The following is a 22,085-nucleotide window of genomic DNA, read 5'->3' as shown; positions in this document are numbered from 1 at the left end:
CGACATACCCAGACATGACCCTTAAAACGAGAATCGAGAGTTATGTCCCTTTCCATGCTCCGTACTCAGCTGATAATGCGGGTGAAAGTTCAAATTAATTTATGAAAAAATGGATGTCAATCAGGCGAAACAAGAGCAGCTACTCGCTTTAAAAGGTATTTTGTTTGCATTACATTGTTTATTAAATAGACAAGTGAGTAACTGAACTTAAATGGTAGCTAACGTTAGCTAGGTATGTCGAGCGTTATGGTTGCCTCGCTAGCTCAGGCGCATCATTGAGTTTTTGACTGGTGGGTAATTTAGCGAATGTAAACAAATCGCTACGATGTTGCAACATCAGTAAAGCTGCGTTATTAAACTTGTAATTACAACATGTCGCTTGTTAGTCAACTAATGTTTCAGAATGTCATATTGGAAAGGCGTAGTAGCTAAGTGCTGATGACAGTACAAGACCGGATCGCGTTAGGTAGCTGGCTAGCAAGGCTAGCTGTAATGGCAATTTGACAGCCTAGAGATTTGGTCGTGCAGTAACTTACTGTCACGGTGTGGATGTCTGAAATGTTGTTAAGCCTAAGCTAACACGCCTCAGCTAGTGGCTAAGGGGGATTTATAGCTTAAACCAAAGGCCACAGGCATGGATTTGTTATTTTGCATTACCAGCCTGCATCATGACATTAATCATTGACACAAAAGGCTGGATTTGTCTTAGAACGTCAACTAGATGGCTGGAAAGGGAATGTGCAGCAGTTCAGTCATTAATTTTCCATAACTTGACTATATAACTGTATCGGTAATCGCTTGTTTGACAGGCTGGCTATATCCACATAAGTAGAGGACATAATTTAATTCGGCCATCTAACCTGCCTTAGTGCAATCATTGTTTCCCCACTAAACAGCCTATTTTGAGTTGAATATAAGTAGTTATTTTTGTTTGCTAGCTGCAGCAGTGCTCTAGAGGGTCTCCTCTGCTTAGCTTGTTAAAATGAAAAAATTAGCAGGCGACACAAGGATTAGGCCTACATGTCAACATACTGGTTAACAGAATGAAGCAGAGGTGAACGTCATGCACTTGCAAGAGCCACACGATTGAGCCGTCTGGATTTGGCATGGCCATCATTCAAATGACACCCATGAGGTCCATGCCATCTGATTTAATAACTTCGAAGTTGGTTTGCTACTTCATTGAGGTGTTAATGTGTGAAAGAATATTCAAAAGTGTCAGCGTTGAGTGATTCGGATGTTAAAACAGTTGCCAGCAACAAGGAATGTCGAAAACAGGAACTGTTAGTGTTGTCAGAAGAGTTCTAATGTTCTTTAAAAAAGGGGTAAATTAAAATATACATAAATGAAAGTATGGGTTTAGTTGATGAAGCTCATCTAACTATATGGTTCAAAGATGCGTTTAATGTCTAGGTGGCGGCCAGAATACGAACCTCAATTCTAGATACTAAACTTGACTCTTCCAAACCTCTGCTGTCCTAGGTGCCAAACAGTCACTCCAATAGCTAGTATGACTGACACATGACTGTGTAACACTTTATATGTGAAAATTATTTTAAAATAGCAAATGTCATCAAGATGTATAGCCCAGAAATAACTTTAATACCAAAAGAATAAAACCTGTCACAGTAGTATGCTGTACTGTGTATGTTAAATGGTATCATATATAGCCTTGATATTTGCAGACAGTCATTCAATCCTAAGGTAATTGTAAACATGATTTTGACAGCATGGAGGGATTTTAGAATTTATTTATTAGGCTTGGACATCTCTTGTTTTTCAGTGAAGACTAATATAGCTAGAAAGAAACTTAACTATGGCCTGCCAATCTCTGGAACTCCTGTTCCAAATCATAAGAATTTTGACTAACAATTTTATTCTGTGATACATCTGCTTCATAAAGTATGATATTTGTAAATTCAATGACATAATAATAATAATACAGTTTTGTAAGGTATGGTAAATGTAAACAAAATAAGAGTTGTTGGGGTCATATTAAGTCACAAACTTTTACAGGGCTTTCATTGAGAATATCCTCTCATTCTCATTCACATGCTGGTATCAATCCTTTCGGTCAAAAACATAAATGGCGTCTAATCCATCCTTAATACCTCCCCTAAAATAATTGACACGTTCCCCAGATCTCTATCATCGTTGGACAACCAACAGACAATAAACATAGCTCACAACATCATGGACGATTATACACATGCTTGTCATTCATAGTTTGAACTGTTGGCCATCTTCTACACTGCCCTAGATGCTCCACCAACAGACTGAAAAAGCATTCATTCATTGTGCCATCCACTTTATTAATTAATTATTCAAGAACTGACAAGGAATGAACACTTAATGATCTCCATTTCATTGATTTATTTATGTCTGTCTGTTATGTGTCAACTGTTACACATTGTGCATTGCTGATTTGCCCTGTATGAAATTGCCCCAAGGGGATAAAAACAGTAATATTTTATTCTATTGTAGAGATGGGTAAGGTGTATATATATATATATATATATATATATATATATATATATATATATATATATATGTATATGTATATATATTAAAAATGAAGGGATTCTGAGGAACAGGCCCAACAGCCTAGTCCATTTTCCATGGAGTGACTCTGATCAGATTTTTCAGAGAACTGTCTAGCTGGCCTTTTCATTCCGAGCTGAGTGAAAGTGAAATGGTCAGCTGCTCTCCAAAACCCATCTGACCGGTCACGGAAACCGTGTCACGGCTTTTGACCGCTGCGTTGACCCCAGCTTGTAAATCCTCCGTCTCGTTTGCCTCCTGCAGTGATGCGGCTGACGAAACCGACGCTCTTCACGAACATGCCGGTGACATGCGAGGACAGAGACCTTCCAGGTAATCACCATAATTTATGGGGGCAAACGGAGTTTCACCGGTGCCGGAGGACAACGGTCTGCCAGTGGTATCCTACATCAGAAGCGTCTGCTTCTCTTGATTCCATTGTTTGAATTGGCAATTAAGTGGCGAGGGCGAATGCAAACTTGCAGGCGCTGTTCAGAGTAGATTTCTCAGGTCCACCTTGGCTTGTTAAGTGCTGAGTGATCATGTGAAGATTTACACAGCAGCTTGGATGAAGTACATAAAAGAGTGTCAAGTTGACTTGGCAACCCTACTAGAAATAAGAGTGCATGCATCATGGCAACAGTGTAAGTAAGGGGCCTTAGTGTTGTATGAACATTTAATGTTTGCAAATAGTGTACAAATATGTAAGTGTGGTTTAAGTGACTCTGCACTTCCCGATAAATATGTCACTATCAACACAATACATAAACCTATTTGCCAATGCGTTTGTGATAAAGCTGTATCAGTTTCAGCCTCTTTAAGCAGAAGGTGATTTACTGGGCAGCTCTGGAAGGACACAGGGCCCAAATTTAGCATCTGAGTTTCTGACATAGATTTATAGTGTTTGTTTTCCCTTGTACTGAAATCCAGCTTGCTGTAACGTGATCATAGAACTGGTAATTGGAACTCACAGAGATCATACATCATGACATGACATTTCTGGGTAGGGTCGCTACTCGCTGGCTATTTATATTATTGGGGAGGAATGGGATGAATACATATTTCATGTGAAATTGAGACACAGTTCTAAGAATATGATAGTCAGTGGAGAAAACATATGCGTGTATTTTGTGCCGCACTTCAAACACATTTCCTGTTTTATTTTTTGTAAACAACATATCATTCAAATTTAGGTGACATACTCGACATGTGCCTAGTCTGTGGGTGCTTGTTAAAGTCAAGTCTTTTGAGTGAACAATGAAAAACAAAAAGTCTTGCCAAACTTTATATGCAAAGAAATATAAAGATGTAAAAATATTTTATAGCAGCATGGAGCCTCATACAGATACTGTCATCAGAAGATAAATGTATTTCAGCCTGAGATTTTGCTCCACAGTCTGAATATTGCTATTGATCCCAGGCGATTATCATTGTCCCAGGTTTTGGACAGTGTCCAAAAATATTTCTGGGTAGAATCAGGGAGCATGCCCATCAAGATCCACCAGCTACACAATCAGCAAATGTGTGATCTTGGGTCAGCTGTGCCAGCATAGGTAAATGTGTCATCTTGGGTCAGCTTTTCCCATTCCAGTACACATGGATTGGTTATGTAGAATATGTGGAAATGCTGGTCTTGCAACCAGATGGCCAAAGTGTCAAGTTCCTGACAGAACGGTGTGCATCATTGGGGTTCAAAGGGGGCCATATTGTCAACACCTTGTATATATTTACTCAATGCTCATATAAGCTAGTCATTCATTTATATCATTCAGTGTTTTGTGTGTGTGTTTGTGTGTGTGAATGTGAGTATGCACCTGTCTGCCTGCTTTTGCATGCCTTAATATGGTAATATGCAATTTACATCACTCAATGTGCTCCCTTTAAAATGTCTTTACAGGCTAAACTGACAAATGTGTCAATTATTCTGTTCTGTTTTATTAATACTGGGCAGCTTGTGCCTCACAGTCTCTTTCCACACATGTTCACAGGTGACCTGTTTGGTCGACTCATGAAGGAAGACCCCTCCACCATTAAGGGAGCAGAGACCTTGACACTTGGAGAGATGCTCACACTTCCTCAGAATTTTGGGTACAGCAGGGTTATCTGACTACCTGTGCGTGGGGGCTGTAGGTTTCAGTAACAGCTTGAGAAAGGCCACCAGGCATTGCTTCCTCCTCATGTGAGATCTTATCTCTGAGAGCTTACCCTCATTTAGCTGGACCTGGGTGGTCCTGGCTTTGGAGAAATCATTCTTGTTGGATAAATCATTCTTGTCATTCTTATTGTGGTGATGATGATTTTTATTTGTAGGATAGAAGTAGTACAGGTGCGTTCTCCACTTCTCCACGCTGATTCTCCAGTCTTTTCCACTCCGATTCCCGTTCCCCTTCCTCTCCTGTATTAACCTGCCCTCCCCCCGCCACCCGAATAATAATTTTTAAAAAACCCTCACTACCGTTCCTTCCATATGTTGGTTATAGTGACAATGGAGTACATATCGCCAGTATGTTATGGCCTGACTCTCATTAATTGCTACGTGGCATGTTTGTGATTTATAAATCGAGGCCTTTTCTTTGTGCACTAATTGTAAAAGAGAATCAGATAATTGCCTATAATTTAATATGAATGTAAATGTAGATGTTGTAGTAATATTTCATTCATTGGGCAATGTTGCTTTTGATCTGTTTGCGACTGTGTTAATGTGTTCCCTCTCCTGTGCATAGTAACATCTTCCTGGGTGAGACGTTTTCCAGTTACATCAGCGTACACAACGACAGCCCCCAGGTGGTCAAGGACATATTGGTGAAGGTAAAGAGATGGCTGGAAACTGTTGCACTCGTGCCTGTAAAAGCACACAACTCTTCTTCCTTAAAGAGAGGCTCCGGTCGGATTCCGGAGTTTGTGATGTGTTTGGCCCGATGATGTGGCCAGAGTTCTGAGCTACAGCACCGTGCGAGTGGGCGGATGGCACACACATCTTTAAAGAGAAATATTTTCAGGACACTTAAATTCTCACTGTACAAACAAGACATCTGCGCACTCCTATCCTCTACACCTTCAGGCCATTTTCACAGGAATCAAAGAAATGGCATTTCAGTCCGTTGCAGTTCATTTAAACCTTCAGTCAATCAGACTGTCAGTCAGTGAGTCACCTTTTTGTGATGTACTGCACCATTTATAAACAGGATGAAAATGATTGACTGACCCCTTAAAAGGTGATCAAGCAGAACTTCAAAAAAGTGTGTGAATCACAAAGAATGGCATATTTATACTTTAAACACAAACAGTTGTGAAAATCTGTGAATGCTGCAACTTTCCTTCTGCCATTCAGTTGCCTGGCTTGGATTGTTTTTTGACTCATGGCATGGAAAATTGTTACCTACCACCATGAACTCCTGTGTGGATCACAACACTGTGCCAGCTCAGAGCTTTGGTTCAGTCTAATCCACAGTACGGGGTTTGGTTCAGGTCTAACTGCTTTTTATAAGGAGCCTTCCCTATCACCAAGGCAACACTGTGTGCATATTATATGTATGTATCTAATGCCTAATTGTCCTTTTTAATGGTACAGATATAACATAGTGGCTTCGTTGTGCTGTCTTGCAGGCAGACCTGCAGACCAGCTCTCAGCGTTTGAACCTGTCTGCGTCCAATTCAGCTGTCGCAGAGCTAAAACCAGAGTGCTGCATCGACGATGTCATTCACCATGAAGTGAAGGAGATCGGAACCCACATGTGAGTCCTTTTTGCTAACAGTGCGCCCTTGTTCACTGGCTTAGTGTTGGCACTTATCCAGAGTGATACAAGTCCATGTGCTGTGTATTCTGTCTCACAAATGTTTTGTGTTTTTATTGTCAGTTTTGTGTGTTCGGCTTCAAATCCGCAACTTGCTGGATCATTGCTCTGAATCTTATTCCAGACTCCTTGTGCATGTTTCAGTACTATGAGACTGGGCACATCATTGTGAAAAATACTCTGTGACACCACCTAGCATATTGGATGTAGAGAGGCATAATGGCTGAACTTTGTGTGTGTGTATGTTATTTAGTTTGGTCTGTGCAGTCAGTTACACCACTCAGACCGGGGAGAAGCTGTACTTCAGAAAATTCTTCAAATTTCAGGTGAGCCTGAAACTATTGTGTCCTTATCCTTAGTCGCTATTTTGTGGCACAGCCTCCGGGTGACTCACGCTGTAAAGACACTCGTTCCGCAGCAAATGCAGAAGCCCTGCGACTGGGTGTTTGAGTCTCAGTCGCACCATTGCTGGCTATGGCTGGAGGTCTGCATTGGCGAGGCAACAATTCCCCGGGGAATGATAGGGGGTGAGCTAGCTAGTTCCATTGGGCTCATTGCTCTGTAGCGGCCACTCCTGGTTAGACCAGGTACCTGCAGACTCACAAACCAAGAATATGCAGACCTCATTATCCTCTGACTGCATGGGCAGTATATGATTGGTGGTGCAGCATCTGCAATTTGGAAAATAGCAAGTATAGGCATCATGTGAATCAGAGGAGTCATGTGTCTGCCATCTCCTCCTGAAGTTGGCAAAAAGGGTTGCTGGTGGGAGATCAACAAGTTCGGTTGAGTTTGGGGTTGGGGGGAAAAATGGGATAAAAATTGGGGATAAAAAAATAGTAACTAATCCATGTCAATAAAAGCAGGCAGGAACATTCTGGTAAGACATTAATCGAGTCAACATTTATTTAGCACTGGAGGCTTTTAATCTTCAGGTACTGTTAAAGTTAATGTCTTTTTATACCCCCATGTGTTACACTGCAGAGGGTCTGGACTTCACCCCCTAACAATTTAGCAAGTCCGTGGCAGAGAGGAAAGCAATTTGCACCCGAGCTTTGAGTTTGAACTGGGAAAGTGATGGGAGTGGCTGTGCTCAGAAGCCTCAGAAGCGCAGTCCCCTTTTCCCCTTGCTCTCATCTACTGAAAGACTTCCCAAATGCTCTTAGTCGGGATGTAGTCGACCTGCGCTTGGTAATAAGCCGGAGACCATTTCCAAGCGCCTGGCTTTGAGTCGGTTAATGAAAGGGACGGTGCACGGTTCACAGCCATTTCAGCATGGAGCTTAGCGGCAGCACTGATGAGCAGCCGGAGAAATCGGCCTTCAGCTTGCAATCTCTCTTAAACCAGGTACTCAAGCCCCTGGATGTGAAGACCAAGTTCTACAATGCAGAGGTGAGCTGGCCACTTAACTGCCTGTGTGGGATTTCCTCTCGGTGTTTGTTCCTTTGTCGCTTTGTCATTTGTGGCCTTTGAGAATGGCCAGCGCAGCCGCTGTTATTGGATGCAGATATTCACAGACTTTTTTTAAAAGCAGATATTTTTTTACTTTGGCTTTTCCTGTTTTTCATATTTTATTTTTTCACATCTACTCCCTCACCCCTTTAGCCTTTTGTTCATAGCCAGGATTTTAGATTTTCAAACGTATCACTTTAGAGTAAACAGAAGATATCTACACATTAATAAATGAAGTTCAATGGAAGTAATAATTTGGTGAATAGAATACAACCCCAAATAAGCCGGCATGGTACTACTAGTGATATTTTGGTGGTCTGTCTGGAGCACACATTCACACAATGAAGAAACAAATGAGACTCCTGTCTGAGTTGAACTTATTTGATTTCCTTTCTAGAAAAGACCTGGCAGTTTTTTCTGTGTATCTGCAGTGTTTTTTCTTTATATTTTTTGTTCTATCAAGTGACAACCAGTTTTGAATGGATTTCAAAAATTTGCTTGTATTTCCTGGCGGTCCAGTTAAAGCTATGTGCCTTATAGTTTTGCATTTCGCCTGCAGATTTTATTTGTCATTGTTTTATAATATCGTAGCCATTCATTGTTTGGTTTACTGTATTATATAACCAAATGCATTTTGTTTAGCCAGAAGGTAAAGATGCACTGTCATTTTCCGTAGCACATAACCCTCATTTTTCTAATGTTTCTTTTCTTTCATTTTCTCCATTAGAGTGACCTCAGTTCCGTGGTAATTTGTTTTCCTTTTCATTGCTTTAACTGTTCTCTGCTTTTTCAAAACACTTTTGTTGCAGCATAACTGTGGAGCCTTTGAGCCTCAACACAGGGTGAAATAGTGAAAACGCATCTTGAGGGGGGGCTGGGGCGGGGGGGGGGGGGCTGGGGCGAGAGCACCCATTTGTCATTTGTTTAACTGACACTCCAGGCCCCTTGTGTTCCTCAGCCTGGGTCACGGTAAATTGATCGTGCTTGTGACTCAGTGACACGATGCTTTTTCACTGTTCCTGCCCTTTGCTCTTGTTTTCCCCTCAACGCTTGCTCCCTCCTGCCGACTGCAGTCTCAGTCTTAAAATACACACGTTTTCTGGATGCGGGAAGCACGGGTGATGAAAGGAACCAGTGGTGGGGGAAAAAAATCGCCTGGGAGGGGTGAATCTTCTGGGGGTGGCTGGATGCAAATCAAGTCAATCAATCAACCCTGCTGAAATTCCTTGATTGTTGGGGCAACCTTGAAAGGCGGGTCTGATTCAGAAGAAGGGGCTTGTAACTCACATGCCGTATGCCATGACACCAAGATGAAAAAGCCAGGTTCTAAAATTCAGCCATTCATCAGTTACCTGTGGTGAGAATTGTTGTTGGATCTTTTGCTAAGGATATGTTCAGTTTTATATGTGGATAAATGTAACTGAAGCAAATATGTTTTTAAAGAATCAACGTCAGGAGACTTTTTAAGCAGACAAAATCAAATATTGCTGTAAATACACTTTATTGAAGAATAGAATAGAATAGATCTCTTCTTTGGACTGAGAGAAAGAACAGATGTGTTGTTTTACAGTACTTAGTCTTAGGGCAGAGTGTGCGGTCTTGATTACTACCGAATCCTGTCACTGTCGTGCTAGGGGTTTTTGTTACCTGTCCTTAACACCGGGAGAGCTCAGTATTTAGATGTATTTTTTGAGGGAGATTTAAACCTTAAACGCTGGCTGATTGACAAACGCTGCATGTGAAAGGTTCAAGTGTACTCTGGATTGTACAGTAATAACTAGTTTCCCCCCAAAATTGGACTGTTTTTCCTTTGTTTATAACTAGACTTTGAATTGCAGGCATGAACTAATCTCAACTCTCCTTCTGTCACGTTTTAATAAAATACTAATCCACATTTTGAAGGTGAACTGAGCAGTAACATCTTTCTTAGGTCCTTCAACCTTTTAAACTTTAAACCCAGTTTAGCTTCATGCCTAAGGGAATAAATTTAGGGATGTGTTCCCAGAGGTATGCTTTTCAAAGCCTGCTTGGAAGAGTATGATGAATCCGTAACTTAACTTTTTGATTTCACTGAGACGTTAGTAAGTGCCTGTCATTCATTAGTGGTGTTCTTACGGTCCTCTCACTAAATGTCCAACTCAGGCATTCAGAATGAAGGAAGGTGAAATAATGAATCTGTAGACAGGGAAGCAGGAGTGTCTAGACAGGTGAAACAAGGTGGTACTGCCCAGTCTACCTGTAGAACGGGGGATGGAGGGGGTCAGCTCTGGTTCCAGGGACCATAACTGATGCTCTGACCCTACCCTACAGACAGATGAGGTCTTCCTTGAGGCCCAGATCCAGAACATCACCACCTCTCCTATGTTCATGGAGAAGGTGTCCCTGGAGCCGTCCATGATGTACAACGTCTCGGAGCTCAACACAGTGGTCTCAGGGGATGATGGGTAAAGGAGCAGAGCTGGTTTCATCCCGTCTGTGTTTCAGTCAGAAGCTTTATCTGGCAGATTCTACAAACTGATCCTCAGAGATCAGTCTGTTGAGTATTGCAGTTTGTAGTCCTAAAACCCGGAAATAAGTTTGCATTTTTGAGCAATGGGTTCCCTTGACAGATTTCCAATGCATTTTCCCATAGGGATTTTGTTTTCTGCAAAATAAAAAAATAAGGTCTGCGGTTAATGTAAGCCTGAGAGAGTTTCACGTTTTGTTCTACGAGATAAATTACGCCCATTTACATCTCTACCGTGGATTTAGAAGCTGTTATGTGCTTTAAAAAAGTAAGTAGCTAAAAAGTTGCTATATTGAAACTACAACGGTTGCCGCATGCAGGCGGGCTAGTATGGAAACTTGAGTGGCAGTTGCCAGAAATGCGACCATTGTTGTAGTTTCAGTATAGCAACTTGTTACCAACTTACTTTTTAAAAGCACATAACGGCTTCAAAGTTCACGGTTGGGATATTGATGTGTGTGATTTATCTCGTAGAACAAAACACGAAACCCTCTCAGCCATACATTAACCACAGACCTTATTTTCGGCATAAAACGAAACCCCTATGGGGAACAGCATTGGAAATCTGCCGAGGGAACCCATGAAAAAAACATGTGGGTTGGCCTACAAAAAGACCTAATCACTGTAACACTTTATTGCATGACATTGCATGACCAAGCTACCAGTTATTTATTTTTCCAGACTAGACTTCTGACCACCCAGTATCTGATCTATAATTCAGTGGTATTCAGTTGTCCCCCATAGTTACTGATTATGATATTCAGGGCGTCCACATTTGGGAAGATGTCCTACCTGCAGCCTATGGACACACGACAGTACCTGTACTGCCTGAAGCCAAAGCCGGAGTTCGCAGAGAAGGCCGGGGTGATAAAGGGCGTGACGGTGATCGGAAAACTGGACATCGTCTGGAAAACCAACCTAGGGGAGAGAGGCCGGCTGCAGACCAGCCAGCTCCAAAGAATGGTAAATGGTCTCGCTGCATTGCATGATGGGTACTGTTCTAGGAGCTTAGGTATGAACGGGTGATCTTGTTCAGAGTAATGAGGAGTTAACTGATGAGGAGTAACAGGTTCAGAGAGATGCATCTATATGGCAGCCTCAGGTTGACCATTCAGTGTATCTGCTGTGTGCGATTAAAAGTGTCTGCAGATCTTCATCAGAGTCACTTGCTTGAAATGGACTGTGTCCATCCTCTGTGCCCTAAGGCTCCTGGCTATGGAGACGTGAGACTCTCCCTTGAGATGATCCCTGACACAGTCAACTTAGAGGAGCCGTTCGACATCACCTGTAAAATCACTAACTGCAGGTAAAGAGCTGTTATGCCACAAACACCACAGCTGTCGTCCCGCGCATTTCTAACTGCAGAGGGCCTCCATACGATAGTTGAGTAGAGCCCTGTCTGTGAGAGGATTCTGAGCCCTGCTTTTGGGCTGTGCTGTGTCTCCCCTGCAGCGAGAGGACCATGGACCTGGTGCTGGAGATGTGCAACACCTGCTCCATCCACTGGTGCGGCGTTTCGGGGCGGCAGCTGGGGAAACTGAGCCCCAGCTCCTCCCTCTCCCTCCCCCTCAGGGTCTTGTCCTCAGTCCAGGGACTGCAGGTGAGTGTGAAAGACGTGCCACCTAAATAAATAATAAAAAAAATCCTACCCAGTCATTTGAAAATTATAATCAACTAACAGCCACTGGGACAATAAACAACATAGTAAATTAAAAATGCAATTTACAGTCATTTCAGGAATCTGATTTCATATAAATATGCAATATAGCAGAAAGGGCTTTGTGCTCTGAAGTTAGTGGGAACAAGTATTTAAGAGCTATGCCGAGAACATACTGTAACTTTATCCTGAAAACACTGCCTCCAAGACTGGAGGGAAACCCAAGAACCTTGTGCAGCAAGGGTGAAAGTTTTACCTTCTTCTGACTCTTCTTCAAATTTGTGATACTAGGTTTGACTACACCATCCATCCATCCAATCAATTAATGAATTCCAAACACTGTGCTACTAAATCCTCTGTGCACTCTTTTTTGTTTGCCACCATGAGAAAGAAAGTTTGTCTATGTAGACTCTATATTTCAAGTTGCCTTCATGCATTTATGCCCCTTAATGATTTATTATTTTTTATTACAGAGCATATCTGGACTGAGGCTCACAGACACGTTTTTGAAAAGAACATATGAATATGATGACATTGCACAAGTCTGTGTAGTTTGTCCATACATGAACCCAGAGAGCTAGACCCCACCCAGCCACCCAACAGAAACCCAAACCCTGGCACTTTGCATCTTGAAGGACCAACTGTGGAAACCTGCACATCTCTCTCAATCCCCTTTTACTAACTATCTCAAAGGCAACGAGGTTTTAAAATGTGGAATGTTTTAACTGTGTTGAAATGTACACTGATTTTAAATGTACAAACAAGTGATAATAAAAGTCTTATTAACCCTAGTTCCAACAATGTATTCAAAACATCACACAAAAATATGCATTTGTTATGGTCTTGATTTCTTGCGGTCTTTACTTAAATGAGTCTCCAATGCTGTGTAAAACCTTTTGGTACAAGATTTGGTGAGTTTTTCTTTGTCTCCAACTTTTGTTGCTTTAAACATTGATATATAAGTAGTGAAATTGCATTAATTGTTTCAGGGGTGAATATTGGCACTCAAGAATAATGTTTGGCCACAGTTCATTTCAAGACAACTTTATTGACATACTTTTTTAAGACTTAGAATCTGACAATACATATGCTTTACTGAGTCCTCTGTTTCACAAGCATAGCCTTTCAGCCTTTAACTGTCAATAGTACAAACATCAGATCTTGTTGAGGAGCATGCAAAATAAATATGGCTGAGGCAATGTATATTTTTAATATTTTCTATACTTTAAGTCATTGATATGAGGTAAAGTGAAAAATGGCAAGAAATGTGCCAGCCAATGTACAGTGCAACATTAGATACAGTAATGTGAGTGCAGCAAGTGTAGATTTCTACAGATGTTTTAACACCCTAGAATTTATTCAGCTGTTATACACCACCTTTACTAAATATTCTGGTGCTTATATTTGTTATAGAAGTAAACTCAGCCTGTGGTGTGTTGACAATAAAAGATAGAACTACCTGCTCTTCAAGGGCACTCGGGGTATGAAAGCTAAATATCTAACAATATTAAATAGCTAAATATTTACTTTATGTGTAATGGTCTTTATGAATAATGTACTCATCATTTCATATTACTCCAGTCTTAAAAAAATTACTGATCAACATTCACGGTTCTTGCATTTCCTTTTTTTGTTATTTTGCTTCCCTAAAATAATATAGGAAATAATGTACAAAACTAATTCTAAAGTGGCGTCTCCTGACATGGGAAACTTCAGTGAGAGGAAAATGTTACCCTGCTGTTGTATGCTACTTACAGTTAGTCCCAGGAAGAGCAGCAGACACAAGGGCACACAACAACATATAAAAACACATAAAAAACATTTTTGAATGTTACCAGTGAAATATGATGGGGGACCAGTTCTCTGTGGGCTGGTTGGGTTTCTGTAATGTGTTGGATAACAGTGTGCAATGCTTCGCCCTCTCCTTCCTCCCCCTCTCCCCCAAAGCTGTTTATCACAGTAAAGTGCTCTCCTCTCCCAGCTCGCCGCTTCCCTCCTGCACTGCCGGGGGAACTGCTGTTTAAGAATGGGTGTGGAGACTGCGGCCACGTACGTCCTCCCCTTCTCCGGCCTGCAGGGAAATGCAGCAGAGAGCCACGCTGCACGTAAGGCACTGCAACACTCAACGCCTGATTGACATTTGGGTTTTATGTCCTGCTCAGAATTTTCAAACGGCTATAAGTCAGCAGAAATGAGTGTGTCTTAAAACATATGTTTTAAATCGTGTTCATTTTGCTCTAACCAAGTTCGTGCGAGTCTACTCCAGATAAAATGTACTCTGTCAAGAGTTGATTTGACACATTGATTATTTTACTGCTCTAACAACATGCAAACAATGGGCAGTTCCAGTGTCCGTATTCAATGAGGCAGTGATTGTCGCAGGTGTGCATGCGCGGGAAAGGAGGCACTGTGACATCACAGACCCGTCTGGATCAGGAGTGCTCTTCCGCGCTGCCGCTGAAGGAGCGGCTCCGTATGTGGTTCCGCAGCTGCTCTATCAGCTCTGGATTCTGCTGCTGGATCTGCTGGGCAAACTGCTGTCCACTGCAGGGGACAAGGTAGCGGTTGTTAAATACAACAAGCAGCAGCACTGACCACTGCAGGGGACAAGGTAGTGTCGGTTAGTTACAACAGCACTGTCCACTGCAGGGGACAAGGTAGCGTTGGTTAGTTACAACAGCACTGTCCACTGCAGGGGACAAGGTAGCGTTGGTTAGTTACAACAGCACTGACCACTTCAGGGGACAAGTTAGTGTCTGTTAGTTACAACAAGCAACAGCACTGACCGCTGCAGGGGACAAGTTAGCGTCTGTTAGTTACAACAAGCAACAGCACTGACCACTGCAGGGGACAGTTTAATCTCAGTTAGAACCAGCAGCACTACTTATAGCAAGGACGGACCAATACTGACTAGATTAAGGGAGAAAATGTTCTTTTAAGTGTTTTAGCTTCCACTGGAAATAAAATGCATAGTTATAATATTTATAAACTGAATGTAGGCTGGATATGATTTTCATATAACTGAAATCAACATGTTAAACAAATATTAATATAAAATACTGACTGTTCTGAGAGTGTGCAAAAATGACTGGAAAACCACTTATTTTTATTGCAAATAACTTTCTTTTCCATAAATTTTCTTTTTCCAAAAGTGAATGAAGAATCAAGAACGGATTTAATGGATGTGATTAAATGGGATCAAAGTGTGAAGTGCTTGAAAAACTAAAGGGCGTTGTGCAAATGGAGCCGGGCAGATAAGGGGAGCTTCTCACGCTTCGATAAGGCTGGAAATGTCAGATAATCCGCCCACTCCAGCCGCTGGCCCTCCAACTGCATTCGACATCATCCCTGACATCCTGCCAACAGAGAGGAGAGAACAGCCACTGCAAAGCACCTCTTTTACCCACACATAATGCCAATGTAACCATGCTACCACCCATAATACAATAACAGAGCCATCTGACTGTTAGACTGTTGGATTTATATTGATATTTAAAATGGTGCACAGCATGTATGAAACTTGTGCTCTTTGATAACACTTTTCCCTGTAGCATCCCTGTCACACCTCCCTGCGGTATGGTCTTAGCACTATTGTTTTTATGACTATTTTTTATTGCCGCTGCTCAAAATGCTCTACCACTATGGTAACCCATGATACTTATAGCTATTTATCTACATAGGTAAGACATGACAGTAGTCTCAGGAAGGGGCAGAAATTGTGCACTTGTGACATAAATGTGTTTTCAACATGCTTGCAACATACAGGTAAAAAAATACTTGTGTGTGTGTGATCAAGATAAATGCCTGTAACCCATGCCATGTTACAAAAACTTGGGTCCAGTACAGTAGAACCTGTGCACTCACAGTTGTTGGACTTGTTGGTTTTGCATCACACTGGCAGCCTGAAGACAAAAAAGAATATTATTAATATTTATTCCATTTTTTCCATCTCACAGTGCTTAGGTGGAAGTACAATGTCAACTAAGTAAATGGTCCTGACCAAGCCAGTTACTCAATGCATTGCCTATTGACAACAAAAAACCTTACCATGGGCTTAGCATATGAGTTTTAAAAGTGCATACAATTACTTAAAACTGCATAGTTACACTGCCACACTGATCCTGTTGTTGTTAATGCAGGTCTGCACCATGCAATCTATTCAGCACTAAGAGGGAGCTACGTCGTACTGTAAAACCCAGGCCTGGTTCGTCAGATCTCCAGGCAAGCAAAACCCACTGTAAAGCAGTAAAACCCCCACAGGGGTCCTGAGGCCAGGAGCGAGTGGTTGGCACAGATCGGTTAGCGCAGGTTTGTGCGGATTCTCACCATGCTGATGAAGGCGGGGTTATTGATGAGGCTGGCCATGTCGAAGCCCAGTCCCGTGGCCGTCTGTAGAAAGACACATCCCAGGCAACACAGTTTGCATGTCTACCGGCACCTTCCATTCATTTTCAACCAGTAAAATAACAGCAGGGGCTGGCTGCACCAGCTGGGTGTAAAAAAAAAGCCAGTCATAAGTGATATGCCAGATGCCCATATGCCCAGGAGTACACCCAGCAGGGGTAACTTAATATTACTGAACATCTGCCCAAATACAAGTTCTTCTTAATCTCAGAACCCTTGAAAGTGACCGCCCTGCAGAGGACCAACCTCAGAGACATGGTAAACATGACACCTTAACCTAGTACCCACAACACAAAGCAACGTAGTGGCAACACTAGTAAACACACTAGTTTGTGGAATCCTGTCTAAATTGTGATTATATTATTTAATGGATTTATTGAGGATATATAATCACACTATAAATGTTTCAAAATTAACTCATTTATAAAACAGGAAAACAGAAATATTCTTAAAAGGGGGAACCCCTGCTTAAACGCCATCTGGAGGGCCCGTCATGACAGCCTACAATTATGACTGCTATATTAATCACATATGATTGTGTAAGGCTGTTTGAGGTTACGCTTCTTTAAGAGGCAGGGTGGAGAAACATTGGGGGCATGGTCAAGTAGCATGGTTACAGCGGGGCAACCTGAGCCCTTAAGGAGACTTGTGTTTCCTTCACGTCATTCAATACAAACCGCAGTGCACGCATAGACCCTTGACTGCCTAAAACCTCTTTCCGAATGGGATTAAGGGGTGAATATATGTGGTGCTACTTTACATAAATGGAATTCTGACATCCAAGAACTCCCAGGAGATTAATGTTGACTTCCTATCTAATAAACCTACTGCAGCTACTGCTCTGCAGGACTATATATTATATTTATAATCAGGACGTATTGCCTGATCCATTCATTTCCCTGGTCTGGGACACAGTACTATCAGCCATTATAAAGAGCCCAATGGCAGCGTCCCGTCGGGACTGCTGTTCCCATCTGCTGAACCGACACCCTACTCACAGGACTAGACGCCTCTTTCTGCTTCTGCTCTGCTATCTTCAGGTTGGACTTGTAGGTCTCATTCTCTGGGTCCAGCACCAGTGCCTTCTTGAAGTAGGTGATAGCTTCTGGGTACTTATTCATGGCGGTCAGGGCCAGCCTGGAACACAAAGGGCATGATGGGAAGGGTAGTTCTCTGAGTCAACACAATACGTATCTCTTGACTCACCTTGTCCTCTTGTATCCAAACCAGCACAATCATCACCCTCTTGCCCATGGCTAACTGAATCGCTATGCTTCAGCAGAACCTTGCTACGGGCTGCTGAGAGGAAGTGAAGGAAATTCAGATCCTCTGATGACCTGACCTCATATCACACCTTGCTGGCAGCCTTCACATCTTCCATCACATCGGCTAAGACTTCATTTTTCCAGTCTAAGATCAGTGCATGCGTCTCTAACCCACGCAAAATGTTCTCCACCTTCTCTTCCCTATTCATTCCCCCTCCACCCCCCTCTCCCTCTTCCCTTTCTGCAGATGACTTTCTGGTCTTCTTTGAGGGGAAGGTGGCTATTATCCGGAACTTCTTCTCCATCAGAACAACCTGCTTGACCCGTACCAGTCTGGCTTCCGATCCGGGCACTCAACAGAGACTGCCCTCCTGACTGTGACGGAGACACTTGCCACTGCAAGAGCCTCAGGCCTGTCCTCTGTCCTGATCCTCCTAGACCTGTCTGCAGCATTCGACACAGTCAATCACAAACTACTCATCTCCACTTTGGCTGAGATGGGCATTTCTGGAACTGCCCTCTCTTGGTTTGCTTCTATCTTGCAGGTAGGTCCAACCAGGTTATCTGGACGGGGTCTGCTTCTGCTCCTCACCCCCTTGTTACGAGAGTCCCACAGGGATCTGTACTGGGGCCTCTGCTGTTCTCCATATGCACTAAATCTCTTGGTTCACCCCCTGCCAACCGGGTGAATGGTTCTCGCTCGTCCCTACCACGGAGCTTCTCCACCCTAGCTCCCCAGTGGTGGAACAAATTCCCTGTTCCTCTACAAGCCACTCAGTCATTGCCCATCTTCCACCATGGTCTGAAGACTCATCTCTTCAGAATATATCTGGACTAACTAACTATCACCACTCTGCGGGGCACTCACAATCTGGGATCATTTTTATCACTTAAATCCCCCTCTTTCATGTTACATGTACCTCCATCCAGCACTTATATTGTACCTTGGATTATTATCTTGATTTTGTAGTTTGTCATGCCTCCTTTGCCTAGTTTGACTTATCATAGGTTAGGTCAGAGAGTAATGTTTACTGTGTGAATTGGACTTAATGTATTCATGGCTATGAATAACTGTTTTGTACTTGCGTATTGTACTTTATCGGACCTGCGTTTTGTAGCTGTTCCAATGACCTTTGGTATGTCGGATAAAAGCATCTGCCGAATAAATGTAATGTAATGCAATCTCAGTGATGACATGCTGTTCAGCCTGCACAAGTTGTTCAGCCGGATACAAATGCATGGGTCTCCTAATTTTAGTTCACATCGCTGCCGTGCTATAGAAAAGCCAGAGGACTATTTGTCATTGTCACAAGGCTGGTGGTGGCTGGGAGGATGCCCTGTTGACAGAACCGCTGGTGGGCAAACACTCGCAAACACAGGGGCTCGACATAGCACAGAGCACTGACGGCTCTGTGGGTCTGAAATGTCACAACCGCTGAGTGTCCAGGGACCGTGCGGAATTTCACTCTTGCTTCTTGTGAGGCACACATAAAAATTAGGATTTATGTTAACTGCGACATTTTGCTTTCAGTCCAGGCTCTCACTACCTCCTGTCCATAGGAGGCCAAATATCAAAACCCCGTGCATCTCAGAAAATCTCCATCAGTCAACACTCTTGGTCGGTCCTGCTCATTAAACTCACAAAGAAAGCAAATATAAAAGGAGGTGATAATCCTGGATTCTGGATGGCAGCCAAAATGCAAGTACAGACTGGGAAGTTATTTTCACTCACACAAGGCTATTTTAGTTGTGAGTCTGCTACAAATCCCTAGTCTTAAAACAAGAGAGTGTTTGTGGACTCCATTTGCTGTAACAATTTTGGTGGGTTCGTCCATGTTTGCAGGGATTAAATTGAGTTCAACACTCAACACCAACATGAACACCCGGGCTGGATAGCTGGCCAACTTACAGCAATCAAGTCTGAAGAAAAGAAAATGAATTATCTTGTGAGATCTGTCAGTGTAAATGTTGCACATGCTAATGCTAATGCTAATAACGGCACAAAGGCAGCAGATTGGTGTCACTCTGTTGCCCTTGAACTTCTCTCTGAGCACTGCCGGACTGAGACTGTGCACGTGTTTCACGCCGACAGATTTTGTGACTGCGCCTGAGGCCTCCTTTGCAGTGTGCATAACCAAGAGTTTCTGTCCAGCGGGAGACTCTGCCTTCATAAACCACCTGACCAGCCTGATGTTTTCACGGCCCCACAAAACCCCCAACAAACAAACAATACGAGCACTGTGTGAGCATGTCTGTTCCTCCACAGCGGAGAGGGAACACTGCTGTCCGCATGATGAGAACAGCAGCCTCTCAGGAAAGTCGACAAATGTTCTGACCATTTTAGAAAACCATACAGAGCTAGATTACACGCCAACTGGAAAACCCAATTCAGTTTCAAACCTCCCATGTCTGAATAAAAGCACAGGTCAGGAAAATGCACCTATATATATGTCTAGACAATGCAATCGAAAAACCTGCTCGAATTTGGGAAAAGCATATGTAATACTGTGAGTCTACACGACCATGTCGTGATGATTTGTGACCATTCCTTACACAAACAAGTCCTGTGAATCATCACAAGCCCAGCTGATGGCTACGTTCAAACTTAGACACAGTAATCCACACAGCTCAGTGCACATGAAGCCCCGGGCCCCCGGCCCCCGGCAGGCTCAACTCACCCCATTCTCCCGTAAGCCTTGCTGTAGGTGGGGTCGATCCCAATGGCCCGCTCACAGTCGCCAGTCGCTTCTGTGTAGTTCCCCAGTTTACTGTGAGCGGCAGCTCGTTGGGGGGGGGGGGGGGGGGGGAGCAGCAAAGACCAGGGGCAGAGCAAAGACACAAGTTCATTCATAAACCATAAATAAATCAACCATTTAGCTTTCAAGAATGAAGTCTCTCCAGCAAACAGAGTGGCATGTCATCGCAGCCATGTTATATCAAAATATGATCTAAACCTGCATCTATTTTGGTTCATTTTTCAAGTTTTCAATTTTTGTGACATTTCATCGCAATCTGAAAGCCATGTACTTCAGTCTGTCCTGTGAAAGTATGAAAATAATAATACTCTATAGAGAACCCCTGCTAGATGCCACAGGATGCTACATTTTAAAAAAAAATCTGTATTAAAACACATTGCACATTGTCTATTCCTCCATTTTCTCATACCTGTTACAGTAGTACACTGCATTTCTTCGGTCCAGGTCAATGGCTTTTGTATAGCACTCCACCGCAGAGCTGTAGTTCTCCTCCTTCATGTGGTTGTTCCCTAGAAATGCAGTTCAGGCGTTATGTCACAATTATGTCACACAATGATTTCAATAATTTATGCTGGATGTGATGTCACCTTCACTAGAATTGCATGCAAGAAAAGACAGAAGGCACCTTCATTTTTGAGTTGCTCTGCTCTCTCTGTGTCCTCAGCAGTTGGAGATATTTCTGGTATCGACAGGTTGTCATTCTGTGAAAAAGTGACAAAGAGGAGTAAAAGGTCAGTCATGAACGATTCACTTGCAATACGTTATTCATGTTACCTGCACATTACTGATATCCTGTATCAATTTTAGCACTTGAAACTGCATTTTTAAGTCTAGAATTTGCTAACAATATATGGAAACGCAACTATTTTAAAAGAAAGATACACCCTAAAGAATAAAATAGGCATTTTGGCACTTGGGGTGGACAATGTTATGGAAAGTTAACATGGAATGTTAATCTGTGAATGACTTCGAATGGGGTACTCAAATGAAAAGTCTAGAACCACTTCAGAAGGAATTAACACAGCACTGATAACAATCTGTGTGCTACCATATTGCATCGCATGCATATTACAATATTATTATAAATTATATTATGCACATGCACATATATTTAATACTGCACATGGTTGGTAGCTCCTATCCCCACCTTAAAGATGGAATTGAGGAAGATCTCGGTCAGGGGCTGCGGCACGGCCAGATGGCTATCGCCGGAGTTGATCTTGAAGGTTGTCTCCAAGCACTGTATCGCAACTGAGCAACATGAGATCATACAGTGGACCACATGCTTGAGGCCCCCTTTTTCAAAAAGCCACTCAACAACCACCAAAAGTCCACAACAAAACAAAATGGGAAAGTGAGATATCCAGCTATAGGCATGCAAGCCGTTGGTGCTTTGATGCATCACATGGTCTGGAAATCAAATTTGGCCTATGCCAGTGCTGACTACACCTGACAGCCCTGCATGATAATGCAAAATTGGCTACAAGGAGAGAGGGATACATTTGGCACTGCAGTGTTTCCTCTGGCTTATTACAAACCACAAATTCCTCCTGTTGACTAGGCACCTACAGTCTGACTGTGCAAACCATGCAATAAGTGGCAGTGTAGCTCAGCTGCAAGGACTACTCTGTGAAATGACGGCACAGTGAAAAGAACTGGGACTAGTGACAATTTCAGGAGGCTTCAGTATTCTGCATCTCTGTATTGCAG

The 22,085-nt window shown here is 42.7% G+C and overlaps 2 protein-coding genes across 3 annotated transcripts; one reads left to right on the top strand and one right to left on the bottom strand.

The window, feature by feature from the left end:
- Nucleotides 1-12,741, top strand: trappc13 (trafficking protein particle complex subunit 13). Of its 2 annotated transcripts, XM_064308909.1 has the most exons (13): nt 1-155; nt 2,806-2,874; nt 4,530-4,629; nt 5,265-5,349; nt 6,148-6,275; nt 6,589-6,661; nt 7,683-7,727; nt 8,515-8,532; nt 10,098-10,231; nt 11,058-11,256; nt 11,499-11,599; nt 11,746-11,893; nt 12,424-12,741. In XM_064308909.1, the coding sequence occupies exons 1-13, from the start codon at nt 110-112 to the stop codon at nt 12,529-12,531; spliced, it is 1,254 nt and encodes a 417-aa protein (XP_064164979.1). In that variant the 5' UTR covers nt 1-109; the 3' UTR covers nt 12,532-12,741. The 2 variants fall into 2 exon arrangements, with proteins under 2 accessions (XP_064164979.1, XP_064164980.1); XM_064308910.1 differs by lacking the exon at nt 8,515-8,532.
- Nucleotides 12,742-12,978: 237 nt separating this feature from the next.
- On the bottom strand, nt 12,979-21,923 carry sgtb (small glutamine rich tetratricopeptide repeat co-chaperone beta). The gene is made up of 10 exons (XM_064308911.1): nt 21,523-21,923; nt 21,001-21,076; nt 20,786-20,884; nt 20,298-20,403; nt 17,353-17,491; nt 16,277-16,339; nt 15,815-15,852; nt 15,223-15,306; nt 14,374-14,494; nt 12,979-14,021 (listed from the first exon to the last, which is right to left on the bottom strand). Exons 1-9 carry the CDS (start codon nt 21,775-21,777, stop codon nt 14,383-14,385), a joined length of 972 nt encoding a protein of 323 aa, XP_064164981.1. The 5' UTR covers nt 21,778-21,923; the 3' UTR covers nt 12,979-14,021; nt 14,374-14,382.
- Between the last annotated feature and the right edge of the window lie 162 nt (nt 21,924-22,085).

Source organism: Anguilla rostrata, chromosome 14 (genome assembly GCF_018555375.3).
Source record: "Anguilla rostrata isolate EN2019 chromosome 14, ASM1855537v3, whole genome shotgun sequence".
Taxonomy (NCBI): Eukaryota; Metazoa; Chordata; class Actinopteri; order Anguilliformes; family Anguillidae; genus Anguilla; species Anguilla rostrata.
The sequence above is the reverse complement of the archived record's forward strand: the minus strand, read 5'-3'. Positions and strand labels throughout refer to the sequence as shown.